The sequence below is a fragment of the Pieris brassicae genome, chromosome 4, assembly GCF_905147105.1.
Source record: "Pieris brassicae chromosome 4, ilPieBrab1.1, whole genome shotgun sequence".
In the NCBI taxonomy this organism is placed as follows: domain Eukaryota; kingdom Metazoa; phylum Arthropoda; class Insecta; order Lepidoptera; family Pieridae; genus Pieris; species Pieris brassicae.
The window spans coordinates 16,971,615-16,992,314 of NC_059668.1; the positions used below are offsets into that span (position 1 = coordinate 16,971,615).

The 20,700-nt window shown below is 33.7% G+C and overlaps 2 protein-coding genes across 5 annotated transcripts; both read left to right on the forward strand.

The window, feature by feature from the left end:
* Positions 1–562: 562 nt before the first annotated feature.
* Positions 563–5,979, forward strand: LOC123708604 (centrosome-associated protein CEP250-like). Of its 3 annotated transcripts, none has more exons than XM_045659397.1 (8): positions 563–787; positions 1,818–1,949; positions 3,005–3,096; positions 3,804–3,896; positions 4,100–4,160; positions 4,521–4,626; positions 5,026–5,156; positions 5,676–5,979. In XM_045659397.1, the coding sequence occupies exons 1-8, from the start codon at positions 647–649 to the stop codon at positions 5,853–5,855; spliced, it is 936 nt and encodes a 311-aa protein (XP_045515353.1). In that variant the 5' UTR covers positions 563–646; the 3' UTR covers positions 5,856–5,979. The 3 variants fall into 3 exon arrangements, 2 of the variants coding, with proteins under 2 accessions (XP_045515353.1, XP_045515352.1); XM_045659396.1 differs by having other exon boundaries at positions 4,546–4,626; positions 4,974–5,156; XR_006753627.1 differs by lacking the exons at positions 3,005–3,096; positions 3,804–3,896; positions 4,100–4,160; ... (1 more) ...; positions 5,026–5,156; positions 5,676–5,979 and adding exons at positions 2,300–2,478; positions 2,742–2,862 and having other exon boundaries at positions 563–882.
* Positions 5,980–14,153: 8,174 nt separating this feature from the next.
* LOC123708527 (putative leucine-rich repeat-containing protein DDB_G0290503) lies at positions 14,154–20,284 on the forward strand. Of its 2 annotated transcripts, XM_045659286.1 has the most exons (12): positions 14,154–14,200; positions 14,460–14,600; positions 14,784–14,855; positions 15,055–15,144; positions 16,075–16,140; positions 16,267–16,377; positions 16,692–16,788; positions 17,141–17,259; positions 17,544–17,677; positions 17,980–18,325; positions 19,387–19,506; positions 19,849–20,284. In XM_045659286.1, the coding sequence occupies exons 2-12, from the start codon at positions 14,511–14,513 to the stop codon at positions 19,948–19,950; spliced, it is 1,347 nt and encodes a 448-aa protein (XP_045515242.1). In that variant the 5' UTR covers positions 14,154–14,200; positions 14,460–14,510; the 3' UTR covers positions 19,951–20,284. The 2 variants fall into 2 exon arrangements, with proteins under 2 accessions (XP_045515242.1, XP_045515243.1); XM_045659287.1 differs by lacking the exon at positions 14,154–14,200 and having other exon boundaries at positions 14,387–14,600; positions 19,423–19,506.
* The last annotated feature ends 416 nt before the right edge of the window (positions 20,285–20,700 follow it).

Below are 20,700 nucleotides of genomic sequence, written 5' to 3' on the forward strand. Positions count from 1 at the left end.
GTCGCCGTTGTGTCAAACACACGTACTAGTAGGTACAAATTGTTAGCCAAATGTTATAGAAATAAATGGATTTTTGATTTATGGGCTGTTTTAATTTTATTTAATGGATTTCATGTATATTATTTAAATTTCATTGCTACAATTACGCAAAGAGATTTAGAAGAGCGTATCATATCTCTTACCAAGTAAGACTTTCCAAAAGGAGGTTCTCAATTGATTGGAATTAGGGTTAACTTGTGGTCCTTTATTTGATTTCTAAAAATCCTCACTCACGCTCACTGAGCTGGTCGATGATCTGGCTGATTCCAGCCCCTGACCTAGGACAATCACCGCCATTTGCTCGCTTTCAGCTGGAGCAGATTTCTACTTCACTCTGTCGAAACATCCTATAATGAATTTGAATCGTTAATTAAAAACGAACATAACATAACCTTTTTGCAGTGTACTTACTCTTAAATCCTTCGCTCAATCCTTGACCGATGTCTGATGATTGAGTATTTAAGATTAATAAAACAGTCGATCTATGGCCATAATCTCTTTGCTTCCAAGATCATTCAAAAACGTCAAAATACGGTCAAAATTAACATTTTGTCAATCAGAATTTTACACTTAAGCAATGTCTTACATTTATTATTAAATAGAAAGTATGGAATCAACTGTAAAAGAGAGCGATGGGCGTTGTGCCTGTGAGATAGGTCCGTCATTGGCTGTGCTTAACGATGTGCACAAGGCCTATGAAGAGAAAATGGATCTCATAAATCAGACTGCCGGCTCACAGAAACTGCAAGTAAGAGATACCCTTCTGTTAGGATAAGGATTATATCCTAATTTAAACGCTGCAAACTGGAGTTTATATAATTCGATTATTATCACTTTCACGAGGTATTGTATAAAATATTTCGCTAGAATCATCCCAATGTTTTTGTTTAGCAGATAATGTTCACTTATACTGTACAAAGATAATATAAATAATGCGAAATAAGTTAAATAACTATAAATCAAAGTTTTTCCTTAAAGCAGTCGTTGTTACTTTTTTGACAACAAATTCCTCGGCTGAGTCGCTATGTTCTTTGGATATATATTAAAAATGAATCCCTATTTCCCTTGGTCACGGAATCACGCGTGAACGGCTGGACCGGTTTCGCTAATTCTTTTTTGTTGTGTTTGTTATTGTCAGGAGAAGGTTCTTATGAAAGAAAAACTTAAGAAAATAGCGCGGAAATTAGAAAATTGTAGAATATTGACTTTTGCTAAAATAGCTTTTACACATTAAGAAAAACACTTTTTGAACGGATTAAAGCTATGTATTATTATTAAAAACTTATAATTATTTACATAGTTCTAAATTTTTAATTTTTTCCGACGTCCGACCGTAACCACGCACGCTGAAAAGCACGTGAAGAATTAAAGTAATTTAAGAATATTTAACCACCATATCAAGTAATCATTAAGAGTAAGGCTTCGATCGGACTTATTATATTTATAAAATACATATAAAATAATTACAGTCGCTAATTGTTTGTGGAATTAAAGTCTTGAAAGTCCATGTTTTTCACATGGCCCATGACATGTGGTTTCCAAGTCGGAATACCAACAAAACTATTTGTATACGCGCCAGAAAAACAAAGAATGTTGCATCTCGTAAAGCATTTTTAGTTAATTATACCAATTCGAAATCAATATTAATTGGTAAGACAGGACAACGTCTGTCGGATCCGCTAGTTTTTAATAAATATTATAGCCCGTTAGCCTCCTGTTCTATAAAAAACTGCATTAATACATTTTGATTAGGTTTAATATGTGAAATTGATTTTCAGAAGCAAGTGCAATTGCTACAGTCGTGGGTGGGTGACCTTGTCGCTCAGAACACCCTTTTGGCACGCACTGTAGAGGAACTGGAAATTGAATTGACATCCCGTGTACTAAGTGAACGCAGAAAGTTTTCCGAGGTGGGTGTATATAGCTAGTAAATATGCTAAGGATTGTAGCTAAATTAATGTTTCGCATAAAAATACGAAGATACTCTGTGGTACATGCAGTATATTTTCCTATATTAATTATAATATATTTTAAGTTGGATCTTCTTGAATTATTCTGTCAATGTGAAAGTTTACGATCTATTAATTTAATACGGATAACGGCATCGGACGAACTTATGTGAAATATATATTGAATATGAAAGCTTTAATCGTTAGCTACGTAACTGTTAAAATACTTTTTCTAATGGTTGATTTTTCGGATAAAACTCCTGGTATATCACTCGTTATCTTGTTTATCGGGCAAAAACTTATTCGCGTAGATGGTGTCTGAATTGCGTGTTGAAGTAACATCTCTTCGGCGACGACTCGCGCGCAAGGACTCTGACCTTCGCGGTCTACTGGAGGTGCTGCGACGACTGAGAGAATTTGATTATCGGGCCCTTGACAGCATTCACTTTAACGAGGTCACACAGTCTGACATTTTTGGACCTGTCACTTGGTGAGTTTAAGAATAGTATACTTAGGCTTAGAGAGAGGTTCTCATTTAGCAAGATAACAGGTTTTTTTAAATACCATTTTAACAATCATTTTTTACATTTGAAGTAAGTTTCATCCCAGTAGGTTCACTTTATAATTTCAGACTAAATCATGTTTAAAATCTGTTAATGAAATTAGACATTTTTGACTGATCTCAGTACTTCTGGAATACGAGTTATATTGTTGGAAATGAAATTACTTTACTTGAGAAATTGTTAATTCCAGGACTCCAACGCAAGAGCAAGGCGATTCCAAAGGCAGAAAAATAGTAACAAAGAAGCAAAAAAATAAAATTAAAAATTTCATGTTTTTGTAACTAATGTTGTTTTGACAATTAAATATTTTCGATTTGTATATTTTTTACATTCGTTAAATATATACTTTTTTCTCATTGGTGTTTTCTTTAATACATTAATATTAATTTATTTTTCTTAAAATGTTTCATTCATATATACTGAAACTTACAATTCAACATCAGTTTTTTTCAGAAAGACAAAAGCAAGAATGTTATATCCGAAGAAGTGAATGAGCTGAAAATTAACATTGACTCTTTACAAAGAGATAATCTTAATAAGGAAAGGTAATTTGCTTTAATTTGTTCAAACTAACCAGTAATTTTACATTAATTTGGTATACTGTAAAACAATTTGAATATAAAAACTAATTTATAATCTTTATATACAGCGTACATTCATCACTTTGCCTGTTTTAGTTTCTTTATGTACATTTATATTAAGGGTTATTTTTTAGTTTTAGGTTAATAGTTATGTAGATTTCACTTTCAAATTCGCAAATTTCAAGATACGCAACAGTTTCAAAAACTTAGTTAATATTTATGTTTATTTTATTTCATAAAACATAACTACATGTGTTATTCGTTTTAAGGTTTTATATTTAAATGTTACCTAACGAGATTAGTTGTGTTATTATATAATAGAGGAAAAGGGTAGGTGGCTCTCCTAAAGCGATGTGATAATGTCGTCCATTAGTGATGGGCAACGCACTCGTTTTTAGGTAAAAACTTTTTTATATAAAAAAATAAGTCTAGTTGCATTATTTTAACTAAAACACTCTTTTGATTGAGATGACATTTTACCGCATTTACGTTTTTTATTTGAAAAGAGTTAATTCGACTGAGTTTTTGTCAACAAGTGGTATTTTCAACTATAGTACCTACTTTTAATCGGTAATTTCACTCTAATGCTTCCGACTTTTTATATTATTTAGGAAGATATATATATATATATATACACATCTTCCTAAATAATATATATATATATGTTATAGAGAAATACGAAAGCTGAGCAAGGAAGTGCAACAACACGAACAGACAATCAGTAGTCTCCGAAATGATATATCGATGTCGAAATACCACACGCCGTAAGATTTTTATTTTTTTAATAAAACCATATAATACGCGTGTAAATAATGAATTATCAAAAAACCCATTTCAGAAGGTTATTGATTTAACATAATATGATTAATCAATATGTTCAAGTATGTAAGTGTGTATGAGAATAATTTGAAAGACCGCCATGAGAAAATGTACTTACATCTATTTATGTCTAAATAACTTTTTATAGGGATGTAAGCAGAAAAGACGCCGCTGTTACAGTGGAAATATGCTGTTCCGCAAATAAAGAGGTACTTTCGTCTTTATTTTACATTTCACATTGGTCCAAACATGCATATAACCTATAAATCCATATATTATTAAGAAAATATTTGTTGTCTTTAACTTGTAGACTCGTAGGTAAGGGAGCGATCAAGTATTACGCTGTAACGTTTTCTGTACCCAATAGTAGAACGTTTCGTGACTTAAAAGTAACCTTTATGTGGTGCAAAGTCTGGAAAGTAAAATAACAACAACGCGCAATTCAATCCCCACCCCGCATCGGATACCCCCCCACAAAATTCGTTACATAATACTTGAAAACTCCCTAACTTGTAAAAATAGAGGAAGTCAAATATAATTTTAAAGATGCCAGGTCGTGAGTGTTACAGATTCCTAACGTTATATTAACGATAGTGTGGCGACGTAGAACCCGTGAAGGAAGGCAGCGCGAGAGACGAGGAGGTGCAGTACCAGGAGCGAATACAACACATGGAGGTCAGCATAAAGGCAGGGCTTTTACAGTACTGTAACTTTCATAAGAAATTAACAAAATAAGCTATCACCTAAATAATAAGTTATAATAATATTGCTTTTAGCTATAGTTAAAATACTTTGGCATTTAAACATGTTTTTTTTAATATACCATAGACTAAAAACTTAAGCCGTATTGCGATTTAAGTTTTTAGGTTTATTCTATTGTATTGTGTTGAGTATATTTTTTCTGTAACTATTTTGTTTTCGTTGATGTTTGTTGAAAGATTTCTGTATTAAACTAATCCCAATCTAATCGAATCATTTAAAAAAACACATAATAATATAATCTATTTTTATTTCATCCCTAGTCGAGTGGTCAGAATGTTCGAGCCCTAAGAGAAGTTAACGTGTCTTTATCAGAGGAAGTACAAGCCCTGCATCGCGTGTGCGCGGCCTTGGATGAGCAATGCCGTGTGTCAGCCCTGCGAGCGCAGTTCAAAGACGAAATTATACGGGAGATGCGCCGCCAACTCAAATGGGCTAAAGCTAAGGTAATCTTTATTTGTTTTTAAAGGACTCTAGATCATTGGTATCAGTGGCGGTTCCTTACTCTGATGTCACGTGGTCGAACTCCGGCTTTGCAAGGGACAGAATTCAGTCTTGCTCTGAGGAGGAGGAATACTTGCGAGTTAAAGTGTTATGTATTTGAACTTAGAGCGACGAGTCGGACTTTGATCACCTTCTTTCTTATAAAAATCAAATATATTAAAAACTTAAAGATCTGTCTGTGCCCATTTGCCCATTTTTTCGCTGGATACAGATGGTTTAATACACGAATAGTATAGATACCAGCAAACATCTTATCACTTCAATCTACTTGGGGGCGGTGGTGCGCGGCAGCGGGAGAGTGACGTGTCGATCGTGTGATTGATAAATCAGTTGACGCATGTGTCCCGCTCTGTGTATGATGCGCAAACTTTCCCCCACTGCCTTGTTTAATGTTCAAGAAGTTTGCCGGTATCTGTACATATATCCTGTATATTTTTTTTTATAGTAGCAATATTCAACAGCTGAAGGAGTCAGACCACAAGAGCAACACAGAGCCGACAAGCAGTCAGTCTTACGGATCCGTACGACGTAGTAATGGGAGGGAGAGGGACTTACCTGATCTTGATATGAATCCTGACTGGATATGCCAGAATAGAATCTACGACGGCTCCGGGGACGTTGTTTCATATGGAAGAGATTAGATTTCTGATCTCCTGTTATTCTGCATTTCGACCTTACTAAGAATTCCCATATAACCTTTACGTCAGAATTATTATATAATTTATTATATTAGCCAGGCTTGACTTGACCACGATTAGTACCATCTTCATAAAAGATCGACATTCAAGGTCATTTGTCTTTTTCTCTCAAATTAGATTTAACCAGTGAAGAAAGAGACAAATGAAAGCTAGTAAAAATGTTAGATAGATTTAGTTTTTATGGATTGTCTTGCAATAAATAAGTTTGTATTTATGACGCAATGGTACATTTTAGAGATTTGTAATCTAGAAATAAGCGATAATGATTTTGGTAAGTATAATGTTTGGACCAATGCATTAGATTACCTTGTTTGTTTTATATTATAACCTGGTATTGACAGCAGGTTGGGGTTCCAACGTCGACCCCAAACAGAAGCCACGAAACTAACTTGCTTGACACCAGCGATATATCCATCGTTGAGAGGGTATGTTCACAATATTCTTGGAGAATTTATATTTTAATACACATACATAAAAAGTTGATATCTAATTATCGATTGAAAACATAGTAATTAATTAAAAACCCAATAACGAAGAAAATTCTATCAAAAATCTGCAAATTTGGTATAATAGAACTACTAATAACATTATATTATATACATGTAAGAATATCAATTTTTTTCAGTCTACGTCGCCTCCTCTTCTAATAACAGACGAGTCCCTTACTGAAGACTTAACAGACGAACAAGAGATCTCTAACAGTCCGCCAGTAGGTTCCCTAGCTGAGGTGGCAGCGCGGCAGAAAAGGTCACATACTTCTGATGCTTTACGGTGAGCGAATTATTATGATTTGTTATGTGCGGTACGGATTTTGTACTTACTAGTTCGTTTGGATGGTGCAGGTTCTATAGTGTGAACTAGTGAAGCTAGTTATCCTTTTTTATAAACTTCAAAACTAATACTATACGGATATACGTCGATACGAAAATTTCTGTATCTGAGAACCTTGTTTTGATACATGTATTTGGTAATGTTTCCCAGGAAATTTGAAATTAGCTGTGGGGCCTAGAGGTTTGAGCGTGCGACTGTCAGCTCTTAGGTTCGAACCTATGTGTCTATGTGCGCATTTAACACTCGCTCGTATAATAAAAGAAATCAGGACACCGGGCATTCCTTCGACCCAAAAACGATCTGACTTGTGTACAGAAGGCTGATCATCTACGTGTCTATTAGAAAATGCAAATTATCATAAAACAAAATCATTAATCTAAAGCCAATACCAATGGCTGTAGCGGGCCTGATTGTTTAATATGATATTCGAATGTTCGAGATTCCGTTTGGTTCCAAATACGCCCACGGAGCGCGGCCCTGTATCCTAATGTTTTTATAACATTAACTATTATTCAACCTAAGGGCACAAGTTGTTTTACTTATTGTATTTAGTATGGGAAGCGTGGTAATCAAAAAGGTATTTTTTTCAGAGGTAAAGGAGTTGCAAGTGCTCGGTGTCATTGCAGTGGTCGGCAAGTAGGTACTTACATTTGTATTATCAAACAAATAATAAAATGATATTTACACACTATTATGAGACTAAATGAACGTCGGCTAATCTGCTACGCATTAAATTTCATGTTGCGTGTAAGGTACACACGGTATCAATAACGTGTACAAATGTTTATTTAAATTACTCTTTTATTCCAATTTAATATGACAAGCTACTAGCTAGATGGAGTAACCAAAACACACATACAAAGGTAATGTGTCATATTATTTTGTTTTTGAATTTGACAAGAAAACTCACAGACTTTTTACAAACTTAACCAAATAAGTAACTTAGATAATATAACTAGGTATTAGACATACGTACGGTCTCGTGAAAATACGAAATAAAAAACTCTAAATTAATAAGTTTGATTAATTGGTGTCACACCAATTCGACTTATAGTAAATTCTTATACGACCGATAGCGTACTAGCGAACCTTCTGGAATTGTGTTCTAAGTCGTTGATATCACATAATATTCGTACGTTTGTGCGTACGTACGCCGCACCGGTAGCAGGGTCAGGTGACCCTTATGCAATACTTATGTTCCTATTGTTTAATTTACGTTAACCTGCCTTCTCTAATGTTTACTGTATCATACGCCAACGGCACACGTCGCAAATGGATTCATAAAATATGCATTTATGTGAAATATTAGTTATTTATTATATAGTCTTATGAAATAAAGTGGCTGATTTCACGTTAGCGAAACCATGAAGTAAACGTATTTGATCTAAAATAACAAATCAACTGTGGGTGGCGGATGCGGAACAAATTTGATTTATGATATTTCAACGCCATGTCGTTATGTGTGTGTGTTAGTTGCGACCGTTGACTGCTGAAAATGGGACAGTCACAGAGAAAGGCTGTCTTTATTTACAATCTATGGATATTATTTGATAATTTGTCTACGGACTAATACAAATTAAAATGATTCTTTAACGGAAATTTATTAGATTATTTACCTATACAACTAACATTATTTAAAAGGGCAGGCAGGATGACTTCTGTAAAACACTCCAAACGTCGACTAGGGAATGTAATCCCAGTCTCGCGAGATCTCCTGGCATTTTTTTAGATCAATCCCGAAGCGTAACATGACGAGATCTCGTATTATAACGAAATTAAGTATCAGTAGTATCAGAAAAGTTAATCTCTTCATTGAAAAAGCTATCTCTTAGCTGATGCTATAATATAACTGTTGCAACATATTTGAAAATGCCTATATTTATAAAGATGACTTGGAACATTTGAAATACGACGAAAATTTCCATTTGCATAGCAAATATATCGTACGGAAGGGAATTATAAATATTAGGTCCTTACAAGTAACTTTTTTGGGGTTAATTTTCGCTTGGGGCAGGATTTGGCTGGCCGGCCAGGATCCAACCATTGCGCTGAGCGCTTCCCATTATCGTAAAGAATCCATTTTTCATCACAGGTAATGATTCGGTTTAAAATACCTTCATTATTGTGCCGGTTCAGTAATGTAACGAAGCAGTCGACGCGCGTTTGCCGGTTTGCTTCAGTCAATTCGTGAGGTACCCACTTTTCAAGCTTTTTAATCTACCCAATGAATGAAATTAAAACAGTTTTATCACTAATACCGCAGCCTGCAGCTAACTCGGACGTGGTTTGCGATGGATCCGCTTCCACAATAGCCTTCAATACTTCATTATCAACTTGGGTCTCAGGCCATCCACGGGGCTTGTTCTGCAGGTCGAAATTTCCAGAACGAAAACGTTGGAACCAAAAACGTACTGTGTTTTCTTTTGCAACATGACCACCATACACATCATTCACCCTTCGAGTCGTTTCTGCAGCACTAGTGCTACGACGGAACTCGTATTCGTAAATAATGCGATACTTTAAGTTTTCCATTTTGTAAAATGAGTGACGTAAACAGAAAAAAACAGCAGAAAAAAACAAATGAATGACGGTCATCGAAGCACAAATACATGAGTAAATAGCTGTACAAATTTGAATTTGGAATTCCTTACCAAAGAGGAGAATATCGTGATTAAAGTGGCCAATACGAAATACACCAATTTCATATGTAAGGACCTAATATAAACAAATGATTATATCGTCAGATACTCTAAATGACCCCACTGCTGGTAATTAACACAACAGAAAACTAAGATGAATTGCCTCTTTCAATGATCGCAGAGGATTTGAGTTTAAGTGAGCAAATTTTTATTAGAACACTTAAATTTAAATGCTCATGATAAAAAACTATCACGACTCATGGGAAATTAGAAGAGATTCTAAGAGAAATTAAAGGATCACGTGTTTCTGTTAGGTCATATAGATTAGAGTCACTCATAAAAAAGAGATGAATATGAGTATGTTGCACCGTTCACAATTATTAAACACAATTTAGCTATTTTTACAATTGATTTTCGAAAACTTGCCGAGATCTCGAAAATACCGTGATCTCGCGAGATTTTAGTTCTTAATCCGAATCTCGATTCCCAAATAACGATCTCGTTGAATTCCCTAAGGTACACTCATGTCGATGCAGCGACAGGTTTTCGTTTATAACCGGTAAAAGGAATTTTATTTCAATGTATTCATTGTTATCTTGGTCTGAATTAATTAAACAGTTACTATTTAATATACCACTATATGGTTCAATTTTGTTTGACTCGGCCTAAATTGGAAAAATTACTTGTAAACTTACGCGTTACTAATTGTTAGTCACTAAAAAATGTTTAAATAAAAATTAGTTTGATTTATTTGACACGACTTATGATGTATGTGTGATAACAGTAGTGAGGACGTTAGCATAACAAACGGAATATTCTTAGAACTGCGCCGGAAATAAGCTGAAAATAGAGTCTAGGAGAGGGGAGAACCAAACATATACTTAATTGCAATCATTCAACTTTCGTCGATAATATATTTTAATCTTGATTCATGACTATATATATATATATTGCTTTTAAATTCGATTTTTGTTCCGTACTATATTAAAGTGTGACGACATAAGATGTTTTTACGGATGCCAACTACAAGTAAACTAATTAGCTAGGGTATAGGATGTGGCCGTTACAACACTATTCTAATTTAGAATCGTTCACTACTTTATACTTATAAATCCTAGCTGTAACCGCAAACATCGTTTCGCTTTAATATGTTTTTTACTTAATCTACCTTTTTTGTACATACATATCAACATATGGAACATTTTGCTTTGGTTCGCTAAAGATATTGTTCGCCTTTCCGTAATAAAATCAGGTTTTAGCATTTTTACTTGCATTTTTTCTCTCCATAAAATCCTCAGATTTCAAGAATGAAATAAAAAACGAATTACAGTCGTCTTTGAATTTTGCCATACTCTTTTATTTATATAGACAGACTTTATCTTTATAGGCCCTTTACTCTTTTTAGTAAATTGTTTACACATAAGTACATATATCTAAAGTTTGGAAGACTTTGGAGAGATATCCATTTAGCCATATATTTTTTATCAATTATTCGCTACACGACCTATAATTATGCGTATAACATTTCATGTAAGCGTTAAAATCGTAAACGTACAAGAAATTAAAATTAAAATATATATCTATACCACCACACCATAATACTCAAGTTCTGTGACACCTTCAAGAATTTGAATTAGCATTCGGTTGTGAAACGCGTCGCCCTATATCACAGGTTACAGGGTGCTAAAAGAATAAAGCGTCAGTGGGACAGGGCAGGCGCTTCCGCCCACTCAAATACAACTATTTACGTTGATCTAATTTTAACCGCCCACGCTCAATGCAACAACAGGACGAGACACAGCGTAGTCTTTACGCATGCGTCGTGTTTATACTGTAATACTTAGTTTGAATGAATAAGGATGGCAAATATTGTTATTTAATTACGCGGACAACATGATGTTTAACGGACTTTTGTGTGATTCGGATTGCAATTATTATTTTAAAGTAAGTATTTTAGTGTGCATTATTGTATTTACCGCCTTCGTGGCTAAGTGGTGCATGCGCATAATGGGCTTGTTTCCCCGCTTTTCCCGCTGAAAGCGGTGGCAGGTTCGGGTTGCCAGGTGTTTATCTACACCTGTCTCTACTCGTTTAGATCCCACTATTTACTGCGTTTAATATCTGCTATTCAATTTTATCTCAAGAAATTATCATAACGCAGAAATTGTATATTGTAACTAATATATGTTATTAATTTTTCTTAACATAGCTTAGCAATTCTTACACATTCCCATTAGTATATTTCCATGTTACAGTTGTCTGGAATAGATCGCTTGTTAGCGATAACGACACCGCTGCCCTCTTAATAATTACTTATTTGCTTTCTGTTAAGTGAGTAAAGTGCTAATAAATACATAAATGAAAGCCATAAAATGTTGATATTAACAAAAACAAAACGGCTGACTGTTGAAATTATTTCTAGATAATAATTTTATGTATTCCTTGAATGAGTTTGAATTGCGTGAAGTGGATACGGTGCAATCCAGGACATTTACGTAATATCTAACAATCTAGACCTAATTTTAAAATAAATTCAATCCGTAATCGTTTCAAATTACCTTGGGGACGTTATTATGATTAGTTGAATAAAACTAGTTAATTTTTTTTTACTTCGCTGGCGCAGCGATCCCATTTTGTGCTTGTGAGAAAGTTTTGTACGCCTTTCCTACATTTTAAGGTGGACCATTGTTTTCAAGTTCATAACAATAATTTATGAAAATGAACATAGGCCTACGACAATACGATTTGACGCTCTTGTTAAAACTAACTTCACATATATAATTAATAATTGCAATATTTTTATAATGAAAGTCAATGTTATTTATTTAATGGTTTAAGGGAAGCAGCAGTTCGTCAAGCACAGCGGACAGCGTGAGTGGAGCGGAGCGGACGCGTTGTCTACAGGACAAGCTAAATGCCACACTACAAATTGTAATTCTGCAATCATTAAAGTCACACATCATTTTATACGGACCAAGAAGCGTATATAAAATATCCTCATGATGTCCCTAGAATAACTAGTGGCTAAGGTTTTGAAATATTTATGTTGGTGCTTAATTTATTACAACGTATTAAGAGTTAATTGCGAGCTATTTTGGTATTGATCAATATTTCCCATATTCCATTAGCTTAAGTATTTCCGGCTGCTTCTAAAATCACTTAAATCGCCATGTTGGTTACTTCATTTATTAATTGGGTACTCCGTATTTATTTAAGAAGTCGGACTTTCGGTTTCCGGTAACTGCCGATCACCTACTGAAACATTTCGGATGAACCGCGAAACTTACGACATTTAAATCCCGATTACACTTCTCATTTAAGCAAAGGACTGTAGTACAAAAAATGCGTTCCTTCTGAATTGTTTTATTAGCGACGAATCTGAGTACGACAGTATAAACTATTATCTAGTATGTAAGACGAAGAAGATTCGTCACAAATGTCATGTTTATTTTACAGTTAAAGAACAAAGAGGAGACGGTAAAAGTTCAAGCGGAGAGTCTCGCACTGGCAGAGGCCCGTCTCTCTGCACTCGCTATTCGTACACAAAGAGCAAACACACATCGCGCCCTCCAAGTTCAACCGGTTAATATGTTGATTTATCTAAAAAAAATTATAGCAAATGTCAAGTGAATTCCTCGCCTTATTGGAAGTATTGAAGAGTGTTATATCAAAACTTTTTCTTAACAGACATGATGATACTTCTGTGCAACACGCCGTCAGTTTTTGGGATCGAGGCAGTCGTTTCCTTGGTATATTTTTTTCACTATAGGAGCGAGTGTTAACTGCGGACTTATAAATAAAAATCTATTGATGCAGCCGTGACTTGAACGCACTTCAGGACTGAGGGTCGCGCGTCCAACTAGTTAGCCTAGCTGGACGCGCCACTGTTTCTCTTATAATACAGCGAAAGGTTATTCATGCAAAATGTTTTAATATTATGATATTGTGTACGATTTTTAGATCCAAAAAGAATCGGGAAACGGATGTAAAGTGGAAATGACTGATGTATCAGTAACTGCACACACTCAGGTTAGTGTTCCCATATATAACTATTGCCATTGGACAAGAACTAAATTGCTATAATTTTAGTGATATTAATGAATGTTTTCTTTATAAGGATGACGTTTTATTAAATAAATTGGAAATTTACGCAATTAAACGCTTAGTTAATACTTTGGTTATCCGTTTGAATACAGATTCAAATAATATTAGAGTAGTGTATTTATTTATTTAATTTTTAAGTGTTTGAAGCAACATTTAGTATTTATGCAATTTTTATGTTTATTTAAATAGACATTAGTTATAAATTTAAACTTTTAAAAAACATTTGGTTGAGGCGTGGCGCTACTTTTAATGATATCTGTCAATCAAGAAAAACTAACAATAAATACATTAAAAGTCAGATTTTGGGATAATTATTTTAGGGAGTGGATGAAAATGTGATGAAAACGCTTAAGGATAAGTTGTCTGTTGTCGAAGATCTTTACAGAGAATGCTTCTATGAAGTAAGTTGGAGTTGTGTAGTCGAATTATTAATTAATTAACTGTATTGTGTATTTTCATTAAAATCGTGAAATTGACTTTTTACATGAATAACATTACTTTGATACTTTGCGCTTTTAGTGGTAGAATAATTTATTAAGAGAAAAGTGGAAACTGTCTAGAAAAAGAGAGGTAATAAATGATTATTTTTTCTTATTGTCAAGATTGGGTATGTCAAAAACGATTTGAATATGTCAAAAACGTATTGAATTTTGTAATTTTGTCATTACGCTAAATTTCAACTAGGAATCTTTCTCTTCAATTACTTCATCTGTGGTAATAAAATGTTATCTTTGATGCGAGTACTAACCATTTAAATAAACCTATATTTATTGTAATGTAAATAATGTTCAATAGTTTTCGCACATAACCTTTATTCAGTGTCTTTGGGGTTAAAATTCACTCTGATAAGAGATTTAATAACTGCTACACATATCTAAGGCTTAGTACGTATTTAAGAACATAAATATTACTCAGACTAAAACAGAAACATTATGAATTATGAAAAAGGATTAACTTGCTGACGTATTTGCAGTCGGCAAAGCAAGAGCAGCTTTTAGAAAATCTCAGAGGGTCCTATTTACAAATGAGATTGAGGGAGAAGGAGAAAGACACCCACCTCTCTTGTCTCCAACATGTTGTCGACACACAGCGATCTTCCGCTTTTGCATATCAGGTATATTATAATAATAAGTCAGCGGTTGAATACACATGTTCATAAAATAATGGTCAAAAACCCTGATTATTGTTGAAGAAATAGCTGATCTAGCAGTATCTAACTAATTAATTGATTGAAAATATATTTAAATTCAGTAGTTTTCCGTTATAACAGTTTATTAATATTTTACATTTGTTTTAGGATATTGCCTCAGAAGTGGACCATTTGAAGGCTGAAATATCAAATTTTTTGAACAACTCCAATAATGACTCGGTATTATTATTATATAAGATTCTAATCTATATATCCTCAACTATTTATATAAAAAGCAATTTTTGATCGTATCGTTCATAAAAATAATTGAGAAATCAATGAAAAAATATTAGTTTTTGTAATTTTGGAAATGTGTTTGTATATTTTGATGTTCTTTAATAAATGAACTTAATATTAAATGTGGTTTAACTGTATTCAGGGCATGTGGGAAAGGTCCGAAGATTGTGACATCACGGCTGACCTCCGACATATCGCTGAACAACTACATCGACTTCAGGATTTGCTAACCGTAATGCAACACGTTTGCATGCAAAGTTTTAAGACTAACTTAGTTCTAAATTTAAAATACCAGCTTAACATTTTTATTGCCATGTGCAAACTATTTTAAAATCATAAAAAATATTGGTTTATCTAGATAGTTTTTTATATCATAGACAACTTTATTTATATTTATACGGACATACGACAAATTGCAATTCTAAAATGGATAATTTAGATATGTTTATTAAAATTGTCGAAGTATAAAACAAAATTTATTGAGAATGAAGTATGCTTAGGTCGTTTTGTTTGATAACCAGCCCATATTTATGTTATTTGACGATTCCTGGTACAATCTAGAAAAATATAACTAGAGTCCAATCTCGTCCAACAACGAATTAAATTCTAACAAGAGTTAAGAGTAAGGGTACCGTTGATAATAAATATTTATAGTGTTTAAAACTGCTTGATTCATACATTTTACACACTTTCGTAAATTTTTAATTGTATATGAATTTAGAATATTGCTTTTTATAAAGTATATTCCTTTGACTTTCGTTTACGCGAGACTTTTGCAAATTACTGCTGTAAAGAACTCGATTCTAGATGAAATTATTTTGTATTTTGTGTATGTACTATTAATTGCTATGTTTACACTTTCGTGCATATTATTGTTTTCTTTTTAATTTTAGTTGTGTTACTCATACTATTATTTGAAATAATCTTATCTGTGAAACAATTTAAGGACACTTCTATAATTATTACGTGTTTATATTTTTTTTACATATCTTTATTGGTGAGGTGTCTGTCATGTATTCTTATTGATAAATAAATAGATTATATCCGGTTATGAAATTTTCATTAACAGCATGTTTTTTTTCTATATTCTAACCCAATTTTTTAATTATATGTATACTTTATACAACTACAGATTTCAATAAAGATAATGCATAAATTACAGGAGGACTGTTCCTGTGGTTTAAATGAAGAGAATACAATACTGAAGCGTGCAAATGAAATTAATGAAGTAAGTTACTATTTATAATTATTGTATTTATTGCCATGTGCAAACTATTTTAAATTCATTCAAATTATTGGTTTATCTAGATGGTATTTTAAATGCATCAGTAATCATTTTAGTTTCATGATTTAGAGGGTGATTGGTGAGCTTCGTGACAGAATTAGTAAATTAGAGGACAATCTTGTAAATAAGGAGAATACTGACCAGCACTACGAAACAGTCGTTGCCGAAAAGGAACAAGAGGTAAGTGATGTTTAAGATCACAGCAATCACACATTCAGTAATAAATAATATGGCAACATATAATAAAAATATTTTATGTAAGTCATTAAAACTATTATCGGAAGTAATTGAAAAATTATGAAACTTAAAATACAAATTTGGATGCCATATACATCGCAGTGCCGACAATCCTACTTGTAACAATAGTGTAACTACAAATGCCAACTCTGTAGACAACTGTTGCAATTCTGCCTCTCTGTATCGTGTTAAAGGGATGCATAATAATATGTATGTAAGAGTAAGTTGTTTCAACTTGATTTGTTTTATATTTTCAGTTACGGGAAATAAGAAATCAATTAAACAGCTTAGAGAACACGTCGCAGCGTTCATGTTGCTGTGACCAACTGTCTTTACAATTGCAACAAGTTCAAGGTATTTTTATTATTATTGGGAACTATCCTGGTCTAGCTTCTTACAGCTAGAGCTTCTGGCACATAAATTTAGCCTATTTGACTCCTCTATTATGTAACAATCTAACAGTGTTTTTCCCCCAAAGCTTATTTCGTTACAAACACACATAAGTAAACAATTTTTCCTCCAAGATTCTTCCTTATAATATAGCATATATTTCATGATCACACAATATTTTATTAGCATGAATTTAACGGTCGAATTTGATTACGGTACGGAACGGTTGTTAATGTTTAATTGCAGATAAATACAAATTCGGTCCTCATGTTTAACGCAATTTGTTAATAAAGTAATGTAATCGTTTAAAATATAGGGTCATTGAATGATAAAACGTTGGAGATGGTGCAAATGCAACGGAGGTATGAAGAACAAAACGTGACTATCTGCCAACTAAGACAGGAGCTTGACCAAACAAAAACCATTAAGGAAGAGGTACGGTAATATTAAATTCAATTGTCCTCATAAAATGATAAAATAGAGTTATTTGTGATTGCGATTGCCAATTGTAAAGCCTGAAATTGAATTATATTATATAGTATTGGTTTTGTAGTGTATCGAACGGACCAAACACAAACGCAATTTTGTTTTCATATTTGCCACAAATTCTGACAGTCAAGACCTGTGTATTGACGTCTTATAGTCTCTAAAGTATTAATTAACTATTTTTAGACTCTTAGAGTCTCTTGATATTTTATTTGAATGTTTGCATGTAACAGGAAGTAAGCAAGCTGAGATGTGAGGTGTCGTCATGGCGGTCGCAGCAAGAAATTGGTTCGATGCGTTTGGGACAGTTACAAAAGGACTTACAACGCTCACAGCATCGGTACAGACATCTGGCTGATCATTACAAGTAAGCTTACTGTGGCTAAGGGAAAATTAACTTAAATTGTCTGAAGAAAAACATAGTGATTATCTCATTGACAGAATGATTTTATCGATCCAGGAATCGGATGGCAAGACCTGTCCATCACACAATTGCCAGAAAAATGATCAGATACATGAAATAGTTAGCCGATACGATGAATCCATATCTATGTTTAAAATGTACATTAACTAAAGTATTTAAATTCGTTAATTGCATGGTGCAAGCAAAAATACTACGAACATATCTTTGCCAAATGTGATAAAGTAATATTATGATTTAATTTTTAGGGAAATATCCAGCTTTGCTCAAGAACTTCAAACTCAGTTAAAAGAAGCACATACCCGCGGAGCCAAGCTGTGTGGAGAAGCAAGACATCTTGTTTGCGCCGTCAGACATAGCCTAAAGAGACAGAGGAACAGACAAAGAGAACAGAATCAAAGGATAAAAGAACAGGAGACAATAATTCAGGCTCTTCAGGATTCAGATACGGAGAGCGCTCTATTAACTGAACCATGTTGTTCCAAATACTTATCAAGTGCTACCAGTTTTAAAGGGGATAGAAATAGAAGTGTAAGTGAGACAGCCTCACCGCCAACACCACCGCGACGGCTACAGAATAAGAAATCGGCAGAAGTAAGATTTATAAATCGAAGAATATTAAATATTTATAAATTTTGACAGTTATTGTGAAACCTATTAACTAGGCAGCTGACGAGCATGTAATTATATGATTTGCTCGTACTTCGTATTGATAGGAATTAAAGTTCAGACCAATACGACACAATTTGTTTCTGCTTTTTTAAGCTACAGGGATTTTAATCTCTAAAAGAAATTGATACTAAGTCCTCTGGCTTTAATGGTCAATACACATACTTTACACATACTCGTAAGACATGATCAAAAGGCTGGCAACGCATTTACGAGCCTTCTAGCAATGTGAGTGTTCATGAGCGGCGGTATTACTTTACATTAGGTGCCCCTATAACGTAAAAAAGATATATAGCACACAATCTTTTTTGTCGACACTATGCTGGCAGACTATTTTCTTTCCACGAACACTGCAGGTCTGTCAAGCCAGCATTTAGTATATATTTTATCAATTATAGAAAAATCTTCAGAAATTCATAAGATGAAAAGTCCTAGATTTTTTTTACATTTTGACAAGTTTTCTAAATATCAGCCTTAAATATAGACATGAGCAAATGATATGTATGCTGTTTTTATTACATTTTTAAGAGGGGTTTCAATTATTGACAACGTTACTCTACCATGGTGGCATGATTATCGCTATTAAAAACATCTGCCACGTGAGCAAATCATATAAATATTTAGCTTGCCAGCTCCCTCGTTGAACCTTGAACGAATGTATTTAAATTACCTATCGTCGTCAGGAAGATTCATATACTTAACTTAAAATGAAGAAAGAACTAGAAAATAAACTTATTACAACCCCCTAGATCTTGGCTACAGATTTTTTATTTGCTTTATAATACGGCAAGTAGGTGACCAGCCTTCTGTCTGTCCTGACAAGTCTTTAATCACGATGTTTTCCCTAACCGTACAAGCGAGTATTAAATGCGCACATAAAAAGAAAATAAAGATAATTAGCTATAGATGTAGATAAGTTTAGCGAGACTTGCAATACAATTATTGCTGTAATTATAATAGGTATTTTTGTTGATTTATGTCGTCAGGAATGCCACTGGCTCCATCCCAACATACGAACTAAGGGAGTACAACAGCCAACGCGTAGTTCCTGTGGGACAGGCACAGATACACAACGCCCTGTTCGAGTGTGTAGCTTACGGAACAATGTTTGTATTAAAAGATTATCTTTTTATTAGTTAACATGTTATATAATAAGATTATTTTATTATACTATAAACGCTTTGGATAATTTTTTGTAGAGTTGAATTAAAAAGTAAGTTATTCTGTATTGCACACAGAGCAGGCAGTTCACTCAATTTACATCACCATATCACTTTTACCATTAATCTTTCAAAAAAATGGTGCTTCCACATTATGCATATCTTCCTTTTCTTCTCGTTTAATCAAATAAGTTAATGTTGAATGTGTGAATCGAAGCGTTATTGTTTGAATAAGAAGGCTGGGTCGGCTGTGAATGTATTAAAGAAAACTTTACCGTATGTTCGCAGGGCGAGTTGTCCCCAACTGAAGAGTTACTAGAGCGAGTGGAACGCGCACATGAAGCTTTATCGCAGGCGCAACGACGGTGGTGCCACCGGGGACCAAAATGACCAATACAGGCAAACCTTAATAATTTCTATGCAACCCAGCACATCATTGATGTGTATTAGATGTTTTTAGGTCTTGCTACCTTTCCAGTGAGCAAAATGTTTGCCTAAATTGTGATGAGGGAATGTAAGACTAACCCCTTCCAGAAAGTACATATGTACGAACTATGAGGATTACTGATATTGAAAATCTGATATATTTGACCTTTGACCAAATTTTGATATTTTTTATTTCATGAAGTTTTTAAGCATACGTTTAAAAAATTTGTAACTATGTAAAAGTGAGGGTATTTGCATAATACGGGTCTAAAGTGTATTTAATATAGGTGAATTTATTTATGTAAGATATCCTATGCTAGTCTTACATGTGTTTGTTTAAAATTTCGTTGTACACGTTTTTTATTATTATATTAAATAGATATAGTTTTAAAAACGCGTTTTACTAGGTGAGCAATAGTTCACCAATATGCATAATTTTTATGAGCATTTATGACTCCAAATGTCAAAAACTTGTGTGTTACATCAATTAAAAATACGTTCAAAATCAGATATTGTTCTGTTTGACGTCCGAAGTCCATTATGAAAGTACGTCATTTCCGTTTCCGCCCAAATTGTAGTAGTAGTTTCCGACCCTTTTTCATCACGTGACACCGCCCAACGGTTGAAACTGGAACTAACTTTTTACCGTGCTAAAGCAAGCCGCCAGAATGTTTGGACCTCGGACGTCTTAGGAAACATAATACAAATTTTATT